Raw genomic sequence first — 22,422 nt, forward strand, 5'->3', positions numbered from 1 at the left:
CCTTTTTTGTAATGTCGCTCCTTTCCTCTGCTCTCCTCACAGGTCTGTCTTGCGACCGTTGTGAATTTGGTTTTTGGAACCTGTCCCATGCAGACGGCTGTGTTCCATGTAATTGTGACCCCATGGGTTCCCTCAGCCCATTCTGTGAGCCTGAGGGGGGCCAATGTGAGTGTAAGCCCGGGGTGGGAGGTCAGCGCTGTGATTCATGTGGTCCTGGTTTGACTGGTTTGAGGCTGGAGGGAACGTGCACCCCCTGCAACTGCTCAAAAGAAGGAACCCTACCTGGGACAGATTGCGATCCTCACACAGGCCGATGCATGTGCAAGGCAAGTTAATATGTTTTCATTGTGCATTATTAATTATATCACACAAAATCACCATGTTGAGCAATCAAAAAGTCACAGCGGGCCACTGTTCAGCTAAATTAGGTGATTGTTGGAAAAACTTTGACTTTAGGACAAAGAATGTAGGTTTTTTTTTTTTTTCTTTATATCATTCCCACAGCCATGTCCAGGCTCTCGACTGGTATCTGATCTGCCACAAGATGACAAATAGCCTGAAACTGCTTCCCAGTCAGCATGATAGGAGATAAGACTATAAACAGGCTTATCATTGTCTTATGGTTGCCACACATGTTGGCATGTCGCTTCTGTATTTGCATGCGATCTCATCTTTCTTATGTTTATCTCCTTTTAGGAACACGTGGAAGGCCATCTTTGTGACACTTGTCGTCATGGTTACCACACCATGGAGCGCCGAAATTCCCTGGGCTGTCTGCCGTGTGCCTGTGACATCAACGGCACCGTCCCGGAGGGAGTATGTAATATGCGGACTGGCCAGTGCCCATGCAGGGAGGGGGTCGAGGGCATGCAGTGCACCGACTGTGCTCCCAACTACTTCAACACAAGTTTAGATATCCAGAGTAAGAAATAATAATAACAATATGGTTTGCAAGTGAAATTAAATATTGTTTGACTGTCCTATCAGATGGCTCAGTCCAGGGTTGTGCTCCTTGCACATGTGACCCAAGAGGAACAGTGGCTGGCTCAGTGTGTGATAGCTCGACAGGACAATGCATGTGCAAGCCAACACGCTATGGGAAAGACTGCAGCGCATGCCGACCAGGTGGGTATGTTCGACTGCTATGATTTCAAACGAGAGTGTAATTTTTTTTTTTTCTTTTCAGGTTTCTACCTTTCTCCAGATCAGAGTATGTGTGTGGAGTGTGACTGCCATCCCATGGGGGCAGTACAACGCAAGTGTGAAAGCCAAACTGGCCAGTGTATGTGTGCCTATCCCTCGGTGGGAGGGCGGCGCTGTGATCGCTGTCAGGAGACCTTCTTTGGTTTCAACCCTGGTCTAGGAAGGTATACTAAGAAACACAATATTGATTATTTCGAAAGGTGATGCATAAGTGAGAAGGGACAAAACGGTCTACAGTGTACGTGTGAAAGTGTGAGGCGGTTGGCCCGAAAATCACCCACTGCCCTGCCCTAGTGAGGGTAACACCATACGAGTGACCAACACACACACGATACTGTTAAGTCACACATGGGCACACACACCGACAGAGTCCAGTTTTTGTGAAACTCACTCACAGTCAATCACAACATTGCTGCCCTGTCAAAATGGACATTCAAGTGTATGCAGTATATAGTGAAAATTCTACAATATAACAAATTACATGAGGAGATATTTGAAGTATTTTCAATTTATTTATAACAATTTTTTTATGAATACTACAATGTAGTGCCATTAGAAACACCAAATTAGTTTATGCCTTCATCCTTTTTAATTGCATTATTAATCTTCAGACACATTTATCATATGATCATCTTGAACGGGTGTCATAATGATGCAATATTTTGTCTGTTAGCATTAAAGAGACGTGCTTTGATTTTCTTGCACACCTTTTGAATTACGCCCTCCCGCTGCTTGTCCAGATGCCAACCATGTGCTTGTGACCCGGTGGGCAGTATCAATGGCTCCTGTGATTCAGATTTAGGACTGTGTCAGTGTAAGCTGCTGGTTACTGGGGCCAAATGTGATGCGTGTCAACACGGAGCAAGCCTTTTACGTGCAGAGAACATCTATGGCTGTAGTAAAGGTCTGCTTTCCAAAACAAACACAAAACACATAAGCGGAGATTTCTGATTTTGTTTGACACAGTTCCTGTCTTGTCTACCAAATTTGATCTTGTGCTCTCTTTGTGTCCTTGCAGCCCCATCACAACAACCTGCCCCTGTAGCATTTGCTCTCGGTTTTTCTTCCATTAATCTGACTTGGCATCAGCCTGACTCCCCAAACTCCAACATACTCAACTACACTCTCATAAGAGACGAGCAGCCCGTGCACAGCATACAGCGTCTCTATCCTTTCGGTAAGTGTAAACACACTAGATTCTATATTTCCAATCATTTTGAAAGTCCTCTAACATCCATCCTCATGTCATCTTCAGGTGCTGAATCATTCACAGACCTCAACTTGTCTCCTTACACCAACTATTCCTACTGGCTAATTACATCTAACGTAGCCGGTGAGACAGTTAGTGCCACTTCTTACTACCAAACTTTGGCCGCACCGCCTCAATTGGACCAGCTGAATTTAAATCTTGTGGGAAGACCCGGCCCTACCAGCGCCAGCTTTAGCTGGAGTTCTCCACTGAATAACACTGGCCCAGTGGAGAGGTATGGAAGTCTCTCAGGAGCTAAAAAAATGTTGTCGCAATAATTGTATCCGTGTTTTGAGGGAAATGAGAAGAAAAGGAATTGTCACTTATTTTTGTTTGTTGATTTTTCTTCCACAGGTTTGTGTTGTCCTCGACAGAATCATCTATTGGAGCCGAGCCTGTCATCCACTACACAGGTTTATTGACTGAAGCAGTGGCAAGTGGCCTAAAAGCCTTCGCCCAGTACACTGTCACTTTAGAGGTGGGTCAGAAAACGGCTACTTTACAAAAACGTGCATTTTTATGGGCCGAGCAAGGATTGGTTTCAGCACTAAACGAGATGTTTCCCCTTCTATTGAAAGGCGTGTTCATCTGGAGGCTGCACTTCCACTTCACCCTTGTCACTGCTGACAGCTGCTGCACCGCCACAAAACCAATCGCCACCCAAGGTCACTGCCACTGGACCTCACACCCTGTTTGCTTCATGGGAGCCACCCATTCAGCCAAACGGTGAGTCATCGTCAACCAAACTACACAACTGTAAAGTTTCACGACCGCCTCGTGTACTGTTGAATCTATAGCGGTGACACAATCTCTCCATAAACGGACAGACTCTTAAAGTGTCTTTAACCTGAGGCAGAACCCGCTAAGGATGGCCTCCATTGTAAAGCATGGAGAATTTTTTTTTCATCTTCTCATCTACTACAAATCCACATAGACGACTTTACATTGTGTAGTCTTGAGGCAATGAAGGTAGAATGAATTTCAACACTTGGCAGTAGTCCAAAGTAGGTGCTGCACTAAAATTATTCCTAAATGCTTAGCATACAAATCTAAACAGAAATAAAATGGCAAAAGTCTTCTGTCACCACTTTGACTTGTTGACATGCTGTTTATTCTCATCAAGAACGACTCGACTGTGTTTGTCACTCAATTCTCAAAAGACCGCCCCCCCCCCCCCGTTTGCTCCGTTTAACAGGAATACACACAAGCGCAAGTGCCTTTGCTAAATCCAGAGGGCTTTGCGATGGCTCTAAGGCTCAGTGTCCTCCAGGGTTTTCACATCATATGTGTCTGTGTCTTTTCAGTCTTTCTCTGTTAATCTTGGTCATATATTACAGCGAGTAGCATGCTGGCCTCACCTTTGTATCGGTTGCCATGAGCACAGTTTATTAAGACTTAACCTTAACCCTTTTAACGGTGTTCTTCTTAACCGGAGTCAAAGACTAGTCTGGTTGGGGAGGGACATTGAAAGCACCCTCGCTCAGTTTATTTGTACAAAAAGTAATAGCTAGGCTTGTCTTCATTCTAATCTAGCTCCGTCATTTTCCTACTGCAGCAATTCCATTGAGATCGGACAAGCGCGTGATTCCCCTTTGATTGCAAAGCTGGCCTTGTCAGGACAGGCCTTCACTATTGACTCTTTATCAAAAGTCCAAAAAAGTCAAAGTCTGCTTTATTGTCATTTATTTTATTAAGTCTTTATGTATTGAATTGGGAGCAGAGGTAGGAAAAATTGGGCTTATTCCGTTAGTGCAATGGCAATAGAGTACAAAGTATTTGGAAAGAGTTGTTGCAGTCTTATTGTGCTGAGATCAATAATCTAGCAGTTTTGTCACGTGTCAGCGAGTGTTGTCGGTGTAAGAGATACCAGCACATAGTGAAAGGGGGGTGGGAGAAAAAAAAAACATTCTGTCAGGGATGGTTAAGTATTCAGCAATAAAGTGTCTAGACAGGTTCAGGGTGCGGTGCAGTTATCCACAGCCTGCTTTTGAAGAGAAATAAAGTTCACGTTCATGCAACGTTACTCCCAACATGCTCCCTACCTACCTCACATCTGGCCCGCACTGTTAAAAGCTTGTTACGGGTTCAAGCCAGAGCCCGATGATGCAAAGCTTTTTTTTTTTTTATGTTGCATACTACAACATTGAATCAATCAATAATGATGTCGGCATTTTAATCTACTCCACATAACCTTTTTAACTGCTCCTCTACAGGAGTTATCACAAGGTACGAGCTGTTTTTACGGGGACCGGTGGAGTCTCACAGCCTGTCAACTCTGACTGGTGGAAAGAGAATCTTTGTCAGCACCGGGTGGCTGGATCCGAGCGCCCCGTTCCAAGCGCAGCTCGTCAACGGAAGCAGCGCTTTGCCCCCTGAGAGCAGCACGGTTGTGGCCGGCCTACAGGCCTTCTCCACCTATCAGATGAGAGTCGTTAGCGTCAATATGGCAGGAAGTGTCACGTCAGAATGGAGCACTGCACGCACAACCGAGGGAGGTTTGTACCCCATTTCTGGCCCTGTTTACTCGTTTCCATCGAAAAATTGTTTTATTTTTTTGTGGGTTTTTTTTCGCTCTGCATTATAAACATTAATCATTGTAAAAAGTGGAAAAGTCACATGGCTGATGTATTATTAATGTAAATGATTGTCGTTGTATATTTTTGAATATTTAGGGGTAACATTCATTGGACTCACTTAAGGTTTCATGCACCCCCCCCCACACACACACACACAAGCTCAGAGCTTTGCTGATAAGGTAACCTCAGCAACACATTAGCTATCAAAATAAATTTTCCATTTGACTGAAATGAAAAAACAGTCATGCAACAATATTCAAGTCTTAAAATGACCAGAATATTTTTTTTTCAACAATAAAATTCAATCAAGTATTAAAATTACGATTACAATAAAGTTGTATTTGCGCAAAATAAAAATTGTAATTTCAAGAGAAATAAAATGATTAAATCCTAATATGAGATTTTAAAAAATAATAAATTTATTTTGAAGTACTGTGACTGTGTAATTGTTTTTAAATCTTATTCTGCCTTTATTCTCTTCATTTTTTATTTCTATGTTTTATAACATTGAAAATAAATACATGTTTGAGGGATAAAATTGCAGTGTGGCTCATCATCTAACATTCAGCAATTATCTATATTTAGCTGTGGCAGCATTTTCTCATTCACTACACTTGTAATGAAACGGAACGTGGTGTGTAAAAGCTCACCGGTACGAATGACCCGCTTTCAACAGACGCAATAAAATCCAATTTTTATTTAAAAATAACACAACAGACTGTTAGACATAATGTGAGTGAGAACAAGGGAAATGAGGGAAGAAATGAAAAATATGTCCGTGCGCGTGTGTGTGTGTGTGTGTGTGGGGGGGGTGGGGGGTTACATGTGTGCTTTCTTAGGGGGGTACTCATTAAGGTATTTGAATTTCAAAGAGATGATACGGCTCATTAAGACTAAATGATTGCCCCCCCAACATCACTCTGGGTAAAACGCATACGATAACATCATTTAAATGTGCCGTGTGTGTCACTGAATCTGTGCGCACATGTATACATGCTAGGCTGTATTCCAAAACCGCTTTGTGACTGATTCTGTTATCAGTCGGATCAACAATCTAAAGCCACTTATGTGTTTAGTTCCAGAGTTGATGGCTCCTCCGGATGTGACTGCGCTCTCCTCCACCAGTCTTAAAGTCACATGGAATACTTCTGAAGGTCATGGGGTCATTGCCAGAGGGCAGGTGATAGAATATCACGTCAATTTGCTGACGGAACAGACCAACAACACTTATGCTCCTCCAGTTGTCAGCCAGGTTAGTATTTCTATTCACTTTGATGTGAAGGTCTCTTGAAATAAATAATAAAATTGTCTTTTTTTTTTTTTTTCCTCGAAGGTCCTGCAGCGATTTGGAGCCTCTGCCCAGCCCCTTTACATAGCAAAAGGATTGAAGCCTTACCATGTGTACAATTTTACTGTGACACTCTGCACAAAGAAAGGCTGCATTACTAGTCTTGCGAGATCTGGACAGACACTTCCAGCAGGTAACACCTAATGTGTGCTTGGTTTTTCTTTTTCAAGAGTTGATACTGCGTGCGCTGTATTGCAGCAATATATTTGGCACTGAGTAGATAATTGTTTTTTACACATACTCATACTCATTACATTCGGTTGAACGGAATATGCAAAATATGTGACGTTCACCTAACGCCAGCTGAGGAAACACAGTCAGTCCTAGTGGTAGGCAGAGGTATTGCATACTTAAGCTTAAAATACACCTTAAAAATACATTTGCATTCATGTTCCTTTTCAACTTTATTTTGCCGTATTTGCTAACTCCATTTGTCATTTCTGTCTTTTAAAAAAATGGAACATGGTTGCAAAAAAACATGAATCAATCTTTATGAGAGTGTGTGCATTTAAGTGTTTTTTTTTTTTTTTTGTACTGTTGATCCTACCACATACTTTTCCATCTGTTCACTCTGGATAATATTACTTTTACTCCTCATTATATTTTGTTGTTGTGTTGTTTATCGTTTTGGGTGAGTAGACAGTGAGTGGATGGTCGAGGCGGACAAAAACAAGCTTTTGTCTATAAATAGTAACTCGGGGAGTTCAGCTTTTGAACGTAGTCTTAACAGCTACATCTGTCGACATAACCATGTTTTCAGTCCATTCGATTCTTAAAACGTCCTTCCTCTGCTTATGATGATTAATGATCCGTCGTATTGTAATCGGTGGACTTTTTAAATGTATTTTTAATGGCTACATCTGTTGACACAGCTCCAATGTTTGTTTTAAGCGATTCCAAAGACTTCTCTTGACTGTAATACAGTACAATACAATATGGCTTATTGTACCCAGTTGACTTTTTGAATGTATTTTTAACAGCCACATCTGTTGCCTCCATTTTGTTTCATCCAACGCCAAAGATGTCCCTTGTTTCAACTCTAAGAAATGATAGCGACATATGCCGTTTGCGAGTTTTTTTTTTTTTTTTCATCTGAAACAATTTGCATAGCATGCGTTATACTGTGTATCACTTTATTCTTGGTAGTTTAAAACTGTAATCATGAGGTTCCTCCACAAATGTCAATATTTAGATTATTCCAATATTAGTTGTGGGTTTTTTTTCCTGTAAGAGGTACATACAAGTTCTCAAAAGTCTACACACCCTTGTTCAAATGCTCTGTTTTTGCAATATAAAAAAATTGAAATCACCATATATTGTCTTCAACTTTGGTTGAAATACAAATGTATAATGTTCCACGCTCCGGGCATTTCGTTTCAAATGGAAACCTCTTGCATGTTTGGTTCAAAATCTCTTTTAATCATGTTAACATAATCAAATGCAACATAATGTTGTGTACTAAAGGAAACTATTGAGAAATTCCACAAAACGCATTAAGTGGTACATTAAGCGCAACTGCTAGTAAGGTGCACTTGAGTGTGTTACTGATGCACTAATAAATCTAGCATACATACGAGCGGGCCATTAGAGGCTGCTACCATCTGTTGTAAGTGAGCAGGCAGCATCTGCAAAACCAGCGGAGCTACAAGTAAGCACATGACCAAACATTAGCGTGCACGCTGAGACAGATGCAAACTGTCCATATGTGTTGAAGCATTTGCAATTGTTTCCATGCGCGCGTCTCTCCGGTAACTTATCGATCACGATGTAAAGTGAGTGGCTAATCAGGGGGCTGATGGTGATGTTTTATGTATTCTACAGCCATAAAGACTTGTTCTACAAGACACACACACACACGGAGACTCGCACACATACACACTCACACTGTAGCACCACTCAACAGAACAGGAACTTTATTGATTTCCGCATAATTGGCCTAAGGCCCTTCTTGAGGGGAGAAATATGCATGGTAAGCGATGACCATGTCAATAAGTTGCATGCTTGTGTGTGTGGTGTAACGGCGCGCTTAAGAGCCAGTTAAGACATGTCACGAGCTGCAAAAACAGAAAAGTCCAACATGCACTTTGGCTCCCGGGAGCTGCTCCACAATTTGGCTACTTCATTACAATCTCGGTAGCTAAAATTAACCTTTCGGCTGGACTCTTAACCTTGCGTTCGTAGGGATGTGTGTTAGAGGCTATGCCGATGAGGTAAAATTTTCATTTTGTATTTTAGTTTTATTACAACGAGTTAAAGCAATACCTGCAAGTGTGTGTGTGTGTGTGTGTGTGTGTGTGTGTGTGTGTGTGTGTGTGTGTGTGTGTGTGTGTGTGTGTGTGTGTGTGTGTGTGTGTGTGTGTGTGTGTAGGAGACAATGTCCCTAATGTCACCATAGCTCAATTTCAATAGACTGGTAAGCTATTGATTGGCAGTCATTTATGGTTTGATGTGCCAAGATGAGAAGCTGTCCACTCCCCTTTTAAGAGCTCTATTAGAAGTCGCAGCGAAGATGGCCGCACGCGTGTGTCACGAAGAGTTAATTTACGCCCACCAAAAACCATTTAGACCATTAGAGGGAGACACACACACTCCGGGAAACACAAGAATGGACAGACATTTAATGCACACACATCCGAACACGATTCCGTCACTGGCCGTTTCTGCTCTCCATTCTTAAATATATCACTGCTCAACATGGCAGCCAGTTTCGGCGTGATTTATTTAGAATACATATTGAAGCCGTGGTTCCGGTAGCACCCGGTGTGTTTTAAAGAGACATTTATTTCAAGATCTAAAGGAAGGGAAGTAAATTGACCCTCCGCTAAATGAAATCGTGACGCTCGCTAAGACTGTATGTTGAGAAACACCGGGGGTCTCGAGGAAACAAGATCATTTTATACTATAAATAACAATCAAGACACTTTATGTAAATAAAATACAATTAAATCAATCAACTTTTACTAATGGCTACCTAGTTTTATCAGGCTTATCTGTAGGTATAGCATACTAAAAAAAAAGTCTGAATATAACAATATAATGAAATTTTCTTACAATATATAGCATGGTTTTATGTCTTCTGATCAGGCATGTGGGGACCAATGTGTTTGTGAAATCCAATTAAGATTTTCGACAAACCTTTCAAAACAAGGTAGTTTATGAAATGCACTCAGAGGACTCAACATGAAGTACAGTTTACCAGTTTTGATTGAAAATATATTGATTTATATATTTGTACCACATCATTCTAACAATAAAATTTGGCCCTCACGGTGCTAAAGCCGAGAATGAAAATATTGTATATGTTGCGTAATTGGAATTCATATCCTAACATGCATTTATTTTTCAACTCAAAAGCAGATCTTTTTAATAGATTGAATAAGCATGTTTAGTTCTAGCAATTGAAATGTGAGCATTTTGTTCCCCCCTTTTGCAGCTCCAACAGGATTGTCTGCACCCCGACTATTCTCAGTCAACAAAAGTACCATTGAGATAGACTGGAATGTCCCAGCTCAACTCAATGGACCACCCCCTATGTACCAGGTATGTAAACAAGCCAATGTCGGTTTTTGCAGAATAATCCTGGGAAAGAGTTGTGCATAACAAGAGGGACAATGTGTTTGTCTATCACTAGCATGACATTCCAGGTGAGTCTCCAGTGGCTTTCAATCCATCCAGTGCAAACATGTACTGAGTCAAGCACAAACTTTGGTCGTCGAAGGTCACCATCACGGCGGCCTCATGAAACATGTTTTTTTCTCTGATGGCGCAGTTATTCATGAACCAATTACGATGATTTGAAATCTACGTCTGATTGGCTGGAATGGAGATTGTGTGTCCGGTGGAAGTATTGTTGTAGTCATTCAGTCATGCATTTTTTCCAGGTGGAAAGGACAGACGTGTCTCTTTCTAACCCTCAAGGTCCTTTCATCAGAGGTACTAGGTTCTCCGGCAGTGGTTACTACCAGTTTCCTAGTGACACCTTGCCCGTGAACACCGACTTCACTGGTAAGAATTCACATCCTGATTCACACAAGATGGCTGAGTAAACGCAACATAGCTCAAGTGCCACAATTTGATATATTTTAAATCTCAAGCTCTAGGAACTAAATTATAGTTTTATAATGATATTTTTTTCATTTTATTGTTTTTATTTACGACTAATTACTCTGCATTAACGGAGTCTTCTCGTGACAATTCTTTAGGATGACTTCTGCAGTCATCTTAAAGGACAATTATCTTTCTGTTTACCAGCATCATTAGAGGGTTGAGCTGCTCAGCCAAACATGTTCTGCTTCATCTGAGAACATCAGCCAGTCTGACGCTCATAATTAATGACTGCTGATACTAATCAGTGCGATTTGAGCGACAAAAGCGCTTCTCTGCCATCCGAAGCTTGTTCATTGCCCTGCTTGTATCGCAACTTTCATATTTTTAATACGGGAACGAGTATTTGACGAAATGTATGTAATCGACTTTGAGAAAAATTAGTGATCAATCCAACTTATCTCAATTACTTCACGATGCAATAACTCCTCAACTGGTCACAATGGGATTCCGATTCAATTCGATGTGGTACAGCTATCGCAACATGTAGAAGCTACCCAAAGCCCAAACTAGCCAAGTTGACTAAATTAAAAACAAATCATCAGCAACATCAAAATCCTCGACATATATTTGGTGTACATCTCTCATAAAAGACAATACGTATCTCGATACCCGATGTGTGATACGATTCATAGATGCACGGATACCCCGCCCTTGCCCTTCGGCCTTTTTCTAGTGAACACTCAAGGCTATGTTATTTTTTTATTTTGTCCCACCCATGCATCTTGATCACAAAGGAAACGTATTCTCTCTGAGTGGAATCTTTTCCTCTACTCCAATCTTCTTCTTCATAAAAGGTAATGGATCAGACAATCACTTTCAGACCGGATCTATTGTGGACCATCAATGTGTCAGCAGTCCTCAAACCATCACCCTCTTCCAACCATCAATACTAATAGCATCATCTACAGACAATTATTCCCATCGAAGTGCACGGAACAGCGAACAAATCAAAGCCAAATTGGATTATGAATGTAATGCAGTGTAATGCCCCCTCGAGAGTCAATTGATCACAGAGGAGAGAGTCGTCAATCGTTGATGCCTTGCGGAAACCAAGCAACTTTGTGCACCGACAATTGTCACATTTGGATTCCGTTATACTGGATTGTCTTTTTAATGCTTCTACACACAAAACTCACATCTCATTTGGTAGGCACCTTGGAGCTATGATTATTATTGAATCAGCAATATTTTTTTTCTTCTATCATTCATAATCTCTGATCGCCTTTCCAAATCTGCCAATTAAGGGTACATCTACAAGGATGCTCAAGTATGTACTCTTTACATCTGTACACCCATGTCTGATCTTTGACCTTGTCTTATGGCCTCCAAATGATTATTTTTGTTCAGAGTAGGTTGCTTTTATTGTGATTGGCCAGCACACTTCCATAAAAAGATTTTTTTTCAATTGTGATTAACAACGTCTCTTAATCCTGAACGAATCTGGGGTACTTAAGGTTACTATGTACCACACTGAATCTTACTTTAGCTAAAAGAGGATTATACGTATATGCAATTAGTGCACTGATATGAATACCCACTAAGTGCTTGTTTCCATAAATGAATGTTAGTCCATTCATCTTTTCTATGATGCGTCTCTACATAAAATTCCCATGATGTGACTTCCGACTTTTATCGTTGAAGGAATATGTGTGGAATATATTATACTGAGAGAAATAATGGATTTAAATGGACACCGGCTCTAAAACAGATTATGCAGTTCTCTCTCCTCATTTGTATTTCTTTGGTATTGGAGCCTGAAAGGGGCTGATTTTAATGCATCCTCATATTTCAACTAATCCAGATGTATTTCTTCAGCCTTCATTAAATGAAGAGAAATGAAACATCACAAACAGTGGTTAGGCCCGCCCCCCTCCCAAAAAAAAAAAGAATGAGTGGATGCTGGAACAAATAGACTTGGCTCGTTTCCAGTCACGTTTAATTCAGTATGGTCTTGCAGCACCGCTGGAGTGACTGAGCAGGAAAGAGGGAAATGTTAAATGATACAAATTATTTTTCCCTAATTAATATGATTGATTGCCAGGCATTGATGTTGAGAGGAGAGGGGAGAAATGTGTGAAAGGAAAGTTTGCACAGACATCATTAGTTTTTCCCCATTTAAAGATTAATCAGAAGAGGCTGGGCTCTTTAATTCTGTCATTTGTATATTTAATGGGCTGCAGCAGAATCTATGGGTGTAATTAGCTAGCTGCCGCGCTCTCATTAATACGCCAAGCTCTGATTAATGCCAGCAGAGAGCTAACATGACTGGAGTTATTCAGGTTATGTTGGCTAGATGATTACACACAACCTCGTCCGTTTACTGAGACAGAGAGAGCAGAAATATTTAACAACACAGGCAACAATAGGACCGACTCAATAACTGAATCGAAATGATTCTACATATTAAAATCGAAGGTTGTTCATGAAATATTATGGAAATATTGTGATGATCTCTAATAACATTTGTTTCCTTTTTGCGTTTCATTTTGTAATAGTCACTGAATCAGAATCACTACAGACAAAGAAAATTATGTCTGGTATGGTTTGGTGTGATGCACTTTTGCTTCACGTGGATTTTTAATTGCGGAAAAAGGAAGTGAATTATATGTGGTAGATAAATGGTAAAATGCTAAATCTAGTGCACTTAAATACCATCCTAAGTGCTTTGCAAATCAAAACTGGGGTTCAGTGTCTTGCCCAAGGACACCTGAACAGCGGACAGTCAACTTGTGACCCTTCGGTGACTGAACGCCAGCCTCTACCAAATGAGGCACACACAAAAGTGTGAAAGCACTCTTAAACGCAGCGCTCCCAGATACTTTTGACGAGACTCTGATAAGTCTTTTCCAATTAGCTGAATCCTTGTCCAAAACGCTTCAGCTGATTTGTGCGTGTGTGAGTTTGTGTGTCGCGCCTGTCATGATGCGTGCTCAGGTCTGTTTGTTGATGGCTCCAAAGTGGTTGTCAGTGTGAAGTAGCACAAGTCCTGGGGGGGAATCCCAGGGAAGTAATGCTGAGCACGAGTAGAGTGTTACTTAGCCGCTGTACACTTGGACCTTCCTGAGCATGTGTTGACAGTCCGTCCCTCCCGAGCAGACAAACACAATCCGTTGAAAACATGAAGAAAAAAATAAAGCTTTATTGTTATGACAAAAACCAATAAAGCATGATATTTAATTTGAGTTGTTCATTGTTTGTAATAATAATACTCTGTCAATATCTCTGCAAAGGAAGTTTTTTTTTGCTGGCAAGATCGTGCAGAAACCTCCACTGATTTCCTTAGCACAATGTGAAAGAATGTGGAGGCGGAACAAGGAACTGCACAATTTCCTCCCTAAATCTTTTGGGGCTGTATATTATTATGCACATATCTTACAGAGGTCTATTGATTGTCCTATTAATCTGGAAGAAAGAGAAAGTTTTCCACCAAGAAGTACAGTGGACGCAGCTCATATTGTGGTTCATTTATATAAGCATTTTTAAGGTGGAATGGGGTAGTGGGGCTATCCTCGATTAGTCGCGAGAGAAATTACTTGGTTTTCACATTTTTAGTAACATTGCCAAAAAAAAAAAAAGTTGGAAAATGATTTATTCTGTATTAGTGTCACTTTAATTCAGACAACAACTATCTTAACATACAGGTACGAGATAGTACATTGGGGGAAAAAATGAAACTCAAACAATGGAAAAATATAGCAATATATGGAAGACAGAGTGAAAAATGCCAAAGAGGTCAAGAAGAAAAGGGGGAAGGTTAAAAGCAAGGGGAAGAGATCAGGAGAGTGTCAGCCAAGAGAAGGTTAAAGGGGGCTAATGTAATGTCAGATATCTGTCATGACTTCACTCTTCTTTGCACTGACAAGGTCAGCAATGTAAATGACGTGCCTGCTTGATGTACACAACGCATGTTCGAATGGAAGGAATTTTTGATTACGTCTTCGATGCATGTTGTGCACTCTATATACCGTACATGTGCTTATAAAACATTCAAGAGAGAAACAAATCAGTCAGCACTTTTTTTTAAAATCTTTAAATGACGTATTGTGTCATGTAACTGGTTGGTAATTTCACTTTTCAATGGTATAAAACCACGCAATACTGCAGCCTATGAGAGAATGTTCCTTTTCAGAAAAATCTTCTAATCTATCTGGAAATGGTTAATCTGCGCTCATCTTGACTAGTCCATGTAACTGTTTGACTTTTCTGCATGCTAAGTGAATCCACTCTTAATTATTTTGCTAAGAGCGGCTCGTGTTGAACCCTGAACATTTTGCATTTAACTCTTGAGCTCTTCCCACACTTGCGTTCCCTACAGAGAGAAACACGCACACGTTTGTAGACGCACCCATGAAACGTTAGACCTAGTCGAGGATTAAGATTCAATCTCGGATCCTTTGGTGCATGACAGCGCAGCATGCTGGTAGATTCTTGTGTGTGAACATGTCAAAGAAGACTTTTTATTGAGTACATTTTGGGCATTAGCGAGGAACTAGACATGTACTGGATTCAAAATCACCCAAAATTTTTGTTGGGGTGGCAACAAAAAGTATTGAGAGAAAACTATTCAGAACAGTTTGGTTTCAAAGCAAACCTGTTGGGTTTCACTTTCTGCGCAAGCACTGTGAAGGACAGGATGATGATGAGAAGTAATGTGATGTATTTTAGGTGGGGAGGAAAAGCCAAATATCTTCGGAGGATTTTGGTTTCATAGATAAAAGCAAGAGATTACAAGTGAGATCTGTTAAAATAGCGGAATCAAGTCCGTCCTCTGAGGCTCGTCCTCCGAGCTTCATGTTTTCCCAAAGTATCTTAGTGCTAAGATTATCCTCGACAGTTGGCTTATAGAGAAAATGAAGTCCGCTTAGAGGTTTGGTGTAATTGGGATAACGTGAACTTGATGGAGATGTAACGAGAAATATAAATGAATGTCTTTGTTTCCTTTTATCACAAAACTCTCATCTTACTTTTCTTCAGGTGTTGAATTGAGTTTCAAGACTCACTCTCCAGATGGCTTGCTGCTCTGTGCCTTGTCTCCTGGACGTCAGGAAGAATTTCTGGCTATTCAGATTCAAGATGGACGTCCCTACTTTTTGTTTGACCCTCAGGTATGGACACTCCAAATGTTTCACCATTAGTCACATAAGTAATAATAATATTTGTATTGGTGTGCATTTAAGTTTCAAATCTAATTCTGCTCACTTGACGTATTTTCACACCTTCATCAGCCTTTTTTTATCTTTTTCTAATTCACCTCCTCTTCAGTCTTCCCCTGTCTCTTTTTGTCTTTTCTTCCCTCGCTTGCTCTCATCTTATAAATGTGATCTGTAGCCCCGCTCATTGCGTTCTGTCAGGGAGATGGAGCGAGAGTGGGGGGGCGAAAAAAACTTTAAAAGTGTGTCAACGTTTGAATTGGACTGCAATTAACTCATTCCCTGCAGTCACCACGCGTGAATACCAATTGCAAGCTAATTAAGCTTTGCACCCTTGTGCGCACACACACACACACACACACACACACACACACACACACACACAGCGGCCTCTCTTCCCTTATCCATCCTTACAGACACATGTAGAGGGGTTGAAGAGTCAATGATTCGGATGATGAAAGCAATGATAGCAGATGATTGCACGTATTTCCATGTGGTGACCATCTAATTAGGCTCTCAAACAAAAAACATGCATACAAGCGCATACAGTATATGCCATCCTCATCCGTATCCAAATGTCTTAATCAAATTGAAGCTTAAGTGTTAGTTATATGCTGCTGCATGATTAAGCGTGTGTATGTATGTATGTGTGTGTGTGTGTGTGTGTGTGTGTGTGTGTGTGTGTGTGTGTGTGTGTGTGTGTGTGTGTGTGTGTGTGTGTGCATGTGTGTGCATGTGTGTGCATGTGTGTGCATGTGTGTGCATGTGTGTGCATGTGTGTGTGTGTTTTCAGCAACTCAGCTGACTCTTTTGTTTCGGGTTAGTTTGGGATAATTAATAGCAGGCTAGTCTCACGGTTTATTGGTGTTCCCCTAGATACATCCAGCCCGGCCCATTACTTTTCCCGATTAGCCTGTTGCGCTAGGCTAATGGGATTACTAGTGCACGGTGTGTAATTTGGCATGACGCAGGCAAGTGATATGATTACAAAGGGCCTACATGACAAACACGGCGGACTACAAAGTATGAAATGCCTGCTTAGTGTGTTTTGGCTGTCTCACGCTTCTCCTTTTTTTTTATCGTAAGCAGAAAAACACTTGAGTATCATCAACACAATTTGGGAAAAGTAATACATTGTCCTGATGAATGTTGAATAAAATCGGTGTTAGTTTTATCAAGAGATTAACGCAACAGATGGCAATGACTGCTTCGGTGAGCAAATCACTAATTTCAACGTGTTTCATGTTTGCAGGGTTTATTTTTTCCATTGATTTCTTTAGAAGTCTTTTAAAAGATGACTTTTGATGTTCGAAGCTGTTATTTATTGTCTGTTTTTGATTATGATACAAATAGTGGATTAAAACTTGGTGTGATTTTAAACAATTGATCCTTCTGCTTTGTCATTTCACGTTCGAATATTTTAGGCCTTAATCTATCAATCACATAGAGCTCGGCTCGTAGCGCAGTTAATTCTCGTAATGACTTACTCAAGGGCACCACCAGTGAGTTGTTTAGCATTTGTTGAGTATTTAATTGGCATGAATTTGGTCCGGTTGTGTGTCCCATTAAAAGAGTGAGGATGAGGCAGAGCACCTTTTGCCCCGCTGTCTTGTTAAGAAGAGCCAGCTCGCATTGCTTGTAAAGATGCCAGAGGCTGATATACTTTGGCATTCATACATTTATTGATCCCATCATTAAATCTTCATCACTGTTTGTGTGGGCCTCTGTGCTGTCACTGACTTTTTGTGAGCATTTACTGATCTGATGCTCATGTTTTACTACGTTACTTGTCTGGAACTTACTAAAAGCTGATCACAACAATGATGTCAGACTTAATGGAGACATTCGTCTTCAGCCTCACTCGTTACATGAAACGAGTGCCGTGTACACAGCCTGGATACACAAGAAATAGAAGACCTTAGATTGGTCCAGTCTGTAGTTTTGATTCACTCAACAATCACCATTTCAATAAAACTCTTATTTTAGTGTTGCTAACTGTGTGTCGCCAATGAGCCAAGGTAAAAGCGAGATTCCTGATTGACTCCTGATTTCACCAATAAAGTGTCTAAACAATTCTTTTACTTTTCATCTTCTTATTGGATGTTGTATTTTTAATGTAGGGCTCAGTCGTGGCTGTGAGCGCACAAGGGGACGGAGAACGGCGCTACAACGATGGAAAATGGCACCACATCATAGCAACAAGGCGAGGGGCCGTGGGAACAATCGTTGTGAACAATCAATACAGAGGTAGCACATTCATACCGACATGTATCGCCTGCTTGCGTGGGTGTGGAAGTGTTAATGCGAGAGTCCACGCATGCAAGTCTGGTAATGTAAATTGTGTGGGATGTTGAAGTAATTGTGTGTGTGTGTGTGTGTGTGTGTGTGTGTGTGTGTGTGTATGTGTGTGTATGTGTCTGCTTCATTGCGTGTACACTTTCCAGTTGTTAAGGTATTAAGCAGGTTAATCCCAGATACTCTTTGAGGAAACTACTGCTTAAGACGCACACACATAGACACCCACACACATGCACACACACACATGCACACACACACGCGCACACACACACACACCTCCTGAACCTTCTATGCCAGATCAGCTGGTTAGTGTACAGCGTGCGATCACTTTCATTTAAATTTATTTTAATCAATTCAATTAGAAGTACATTTAGAGCGGAGAATTCCATAGTAACTCAATTGCATATCAATCTTCACTAAATATTTGGAACCCAGAAAAAGTGGGATAGTTTTTTAATGATGATGTATCAACACATGATCATAAGAGAAAACTATATGATCGATGATTTTCATACTTTGTTCTATTGGTGATACCTTCATTGCAGTTAATGGGCTGTTTAAAAAAACATGTTCATCTTTTTATATTTAATACCATCACCCCTCAGTTCTTCCCAAAACATGTGCTCTACCAGGTAGTTCTTCAGCCTCCAGTGGCAGCACGATAATTGGTGAGAATACAGGAGTGTTCATTGGAGGACTGCCAAAAGAGTTTGCTCTGCGACGAAAAGATTCAGGTGAGTCAAACTCCATCCTCTCTTGGCATATGAATGAAATTAGCTGACATTTTGGAGGGGAATAATTCTAAAGGCTTTTTTTAATGTAATTGTCTCCTTGGAAACATCTGGTCATTCTAAGGTCGAGAATTTAATTGAATTGTGTCTGCACTTTGGATGCATATTTTAAGCATAGAACCAACATTGTAAAAACCTTTTAAGACTGACGGTTCAAGGTTTTGGGGTTTTTTTCCTCTTCTTGTCTGTGCCCACCAGGGTCTGTCCGGCTGATGCGACAGGGTTTCTCTGGTTGCCTGAGAGACCTGCGTTTCAAGATGACTGACAGCCCCTCGGAGCAGTGGAGATCTCTGGACTGGACAAAAGCCACAAATAAAATGTCAGCCTATGAAAGCTGGGAGGGATGCCCCATTCATACTGTGGAGGGAGCCCATTTTCTGGGTCATGGTAGGACAAACTTGATTGTTGTTGATAATGGTACAGATTTCTAGCTTGAGTGATGTTATTGTACTTGTCATTTTAATGCTTGGGGAAGCTGAGATTTGCAAGTCGGGAGTATATTAAGTGGGGATCATCAATCACATTTAATTCATCATCGAGTTTTGGATCTGCTCCCTCGCTGACTACTTAGCGTAGCTACTTATGTTTCAATGCTCTTCCCCTTTTGTGTTTAGGTTACCTGGAGTTGAATAGAGATGTGTTTAGTGGAGGAAAGGACTTTGACATTTCAATGGAGTTCAGAACAGATCAACTGAATGCACTTTTGCTCTTTACATACGATACAAAGACAGATGACTATATGCTGGTAAGTTTTTTTAAAGACAAGATCAGATTGTTAAACAATGGATAACATTGTGATAGTTCTGTTGATGCATGCGTTTAGGTGGAGCTGAAAAGCGGTCTCCTGTCATTCCTTCTTTCCGCCGGAGGTCAAGTGACCGAGCTTAGCATGTGGGCGGGGCTTAGCTACTGCGATGGAGATTGGAAGCGGCTCTCCTTGGCGAAACGCAGCTCGCTCATCTCGGCCGTTTTCGATGACTGGGCAGAGGAGATGAGGGGAGCGGGAACGGCGGGGAAGCTTCAGGTTGACTCACCGTTATACGTGGGTGGGGTCCCCCCTCAACTCAAACACAGGGCTCTGGACAGCCACAGTCACAGACACGGTGAGATATGTATGTCCAAGAGAATCGGCCAAATTTGATCACAATCATTTAATTATATTAGGGTCTCTTTCTAAATTGTCATTGATATATATATATATATATATATTTTTTTTTTTTTTTTTTTTTTTTTTTTTTTTGCATGTACAAGTGGACTCACATGATGCATAAGGCAGACCTGTAAAACTTAATAATAATAATATGAGTTGTGTCAAAAATATGAAATAATAATGCTCAGACAGGCATTAGTTTGCCAATAAATATGACCCAAATTATGAACTTTTCGAGATCTGAACAGTTATTCAGATAATTTTTTTCTTTTTTCTTTTTTTTGCAATGACTTGATAAGATATGTTTTTTTTATATTATGTGTCTGGTTACAAAGTGAATATGTGCAACTCATATCACTACATGTACAATATTATTGTGGTGTTAAACAGCATATAGATAAATTGACAAGGTGAGTGAGTAGGTGAAGTTCTAGGCCGATTCTATATCTGATAAAACGATGAATACAGAATACAGATGCAATACTGAGACCCAAACTTCATTCTTCTATCCTCTTCTCCTCTCCATTTCCCTTTCTCCCTTGTCCGTCCTCACAGGCTTTGGAGGTTGCATAAGAGGCCTCACCATTCAAAGTGATAAAACAAGCCCTCCTGTCAGTCAAAGCGTTAATCTTTCCATAGCCTCGGGACGCTCTGTTAGAATCTACCTCGACGGCTGTCCTAACAGTGAAAGTCGTTACAACTGCAGGGGGAATGATTCAGTGTTGGCCTTCACTGGTAGAGAGACACACGCCTTTGATTACAGTCTGCAGCCATTCACTGGTAAGAATTGCAAATCATCTTTTTCATCAACTCTTTCCGTCTGACCCGTAGACTGTATAAGATGAGTGCATTTGGGAAGTATGATGTCACACTTGCCCGCAATTACCGGTGAATCTCCTCAGTGGAATGTGAATTTCTGTGGCCAACATGTGATGCATATTTCAAGGACACCAACTCTTTTGACAACTGCAAGTTTTATCTCATACATGTATTACATCAAAACAAATAAACTGAATACGAGGTATGCACCAAGCCACTCCAGATAAATGCTGGAGCTTTATGGGTTAGCTGGGCTCCCTTGGTCCTCTGAGGGAAAAAAAAAAACCATCTGAACATCAGGCTTTTTCAGCATGACATTGGTCCATAAACATTACTGAGAGCGGAGATTTACGTGGCTTTCACAGACAGTCTCGCACACATACGTACATTTTCCAAAATTACATTTGACCTTGCGTGGGCTGTAGGCGGTGCAGTGCACTTTTTACTTTGCTGTGTTTTAAAATTGAAAATGCAAATTCAAATGTGTGGGGCAAAGTCAAGGGAAATGAATATGAAGCTCACCAAGAAGGCCGCTGAATTATGTTCAATGAGGGAACTTGCTAAACCTTTGCAGGGTTTCTGTCAGCAGAATGACAAATGTTTTCAAGGGACACGTACATAAAATTCTGACAATATTTTTATTTATAATAATAATAATATAATATTCATACCATGAAGATAAATAAATTCCTTCTAAATATGCACTGGTTTCCCTCATTGTTAAATATTTAGCTCCAGTATTTTCATTATTTTTGCTCAGTTTGGTCAGTTTTGTAAAGTCTTATGTACATTTCAATTAATCTTGTCATTTAGCTGTCACATCATCCATAAAACACCAGTGAGCCCATTCAATTAGCATCCATACATTCCGATGCCATCACATCTGACACATGATGGAATACGCTTATGATCATGGGCTGTTCCTTCCCTTAATATTTTCCCTCCCATATAGAATAGGACTATTTTTACATTCATGAAGATTAGTGTAACGAAAATCTTTTTCATGCCTCTCCCCCCCCCCCCTAACCTCCTGCTGCCATGTGCATTCACACATACATAAGAATACTTGTACAGAATCATAGCTCTGGGCGCAGGAGGCTGGACAGCTTCCCCTTGGCAAAGAGGACGCAGCTGCGGCAAAGGTAAGACAATATTATTATCTAATTGAACGACTTTTTTTCCATTCACAAATTCTCCTACAAAACAGTTTTAGTCCTGCTGTGACTCAAGGCAAACTATTCCCACCTGTTGCGGGTTCTCAAGAGATTTTGGACGGTAAAAAAAAAAAGAAAAAACACTACATCTTGTACAGTATGTGAGAGTCATCCCGAGCTAGTGATATTACACGCGCCTGACGCTATGAGAGATTGATAAAGCCACTATAAAGGGCATCCCAGTAAAAGGCTGTTAACCCAGAATGGCCCGACTTCTCCCTAGTGTAATATAAAGCTGCTCATTAGTAGTGAACGATACACTGGTAGGTCTGCTGTGCTGTGACCACACAGAGGAATGGAGGGGAGGTGCTAATAAATACATTAAGAAGCCAGGGAAGAGACGAGCCGAGAGGATTGAGAGGCAAAGGTGAGCGCTTATGGAGGAGGGACAGTGAGAATGAAAATGGAGGAAAAAGCTGCAAAATGATTGAGTAATCATGGCAGGAGTGAAAGTGGAGAAGTAGTATTGGCATCGGGAGGAAATTACTCTTAGGTCATAAAATAATTTGTGATTCTG

The 22,422-nt window shown here is 40.8% G+C and overlaps 1 protein-coding gene across 1 annotated transcript in view; it reads left to right on the top strand.

Moving 5' to 3' along the window:
* Positions 1 to 22,422, top strand: part of ush2a (Usher syndrome 2A (autosomal recessive, mild)) — a 113,395-nt gene that overhangs the window by 23,968 nt on the left and 67,005 nt on the right. The window contains exons 17-38 of the mRNA XM_085907901.1: positions 43 to 326; positions 697 to 922; positions 988 to 1,125; positions 1,187 to 1,367; positions 1,944 to 2,107; positions 2,222 to 2,380; positions 2,459 to 2,687; positions 2,807 to 2,930; positions 3,031 to 3,178; positions 4,666 to 4,947; positions 6,105 to 6,280; positions 6,362 to 6,509; positions 9,810 to 9,916; positions 10,258 to 10,381; positions 15,458 to 15,588; positions 17,754 to 17,880; positions 18,564 to 18,665; positions 18,921 to 19,109; positions 19,337 to 19,467; positions 19,546 to 19,825; positions 20,428 to 20,652; positions 21,753 to 21,833. Of these exons, the coding sequence (XP_085764027.1) occupies positions 43 to 326; positions 697 to 922; positions 988 to 1,125; positions 1,187 to 1,367; positions 1,944 to 2,107; positions 2,222 to 2,380; positions 2,459 to 2,687; positions 2,807 to 2,930; positions 3,031 to 3,178; positions 4,666 to 4,947; positions 6,105 to 6,280; positions 6,362 to 6,509; positions 9,810 to 9,916; positions 10,258 to 10,381; positions 15,458 to 15,588; positions 17,754 to 17,880; positions 18,564 to 18,665; positions 18,921 to 19,109; positions 19,337 to 19,467; positions 19,546 to 19,825; positions 20,428 to 20,652; positions 21,753 to 21,833 (3,756 nt within the window). The remainder of the gene's footprint in view (positions 1 to 42; positions 327 to 696; positions 923 to 987; positions 1,126 to 1,186; positions 1,368 to 1,943; positions 2,108 to 2,221; positions 2,381 to 2,458; positions 2,688 to 2,806; positions 2,931 to 3,030; positions 3,179 to 4,665; positions 4,948 to 6,104; positions 6,281 to 6,361; positions 6,510 to 9,809; positions 9,917 to 10,257; positions 10,382 to 15,457; positions 15,589 to 17,753; positions 17,881 to 18,563; positions 18,666 to 18,920; positions 19,110 to 19,336; positions 19,468 to 19,545; positions 19,826 to 20,427; positions 20,653 to 21,752; positions 21,834 to 22,422) is intronic.

The sequence above is a fragment of the Syngnathus leptorhynchus genome, chromosome 3, assembly GCF_054491065.1.
Source record: "Syngnathus leptorhynchus isolate UIUO chromosome 3, UIUO_Slep, whole genome shotgun sequence".
NCBI classification, from domain to species: Eukaryota; Metazoa; Chordata; class Actinopteri; order Syngnathiformes; family Syngnathidae; genus Syngnathus; species Syngnathus leptorhynchus.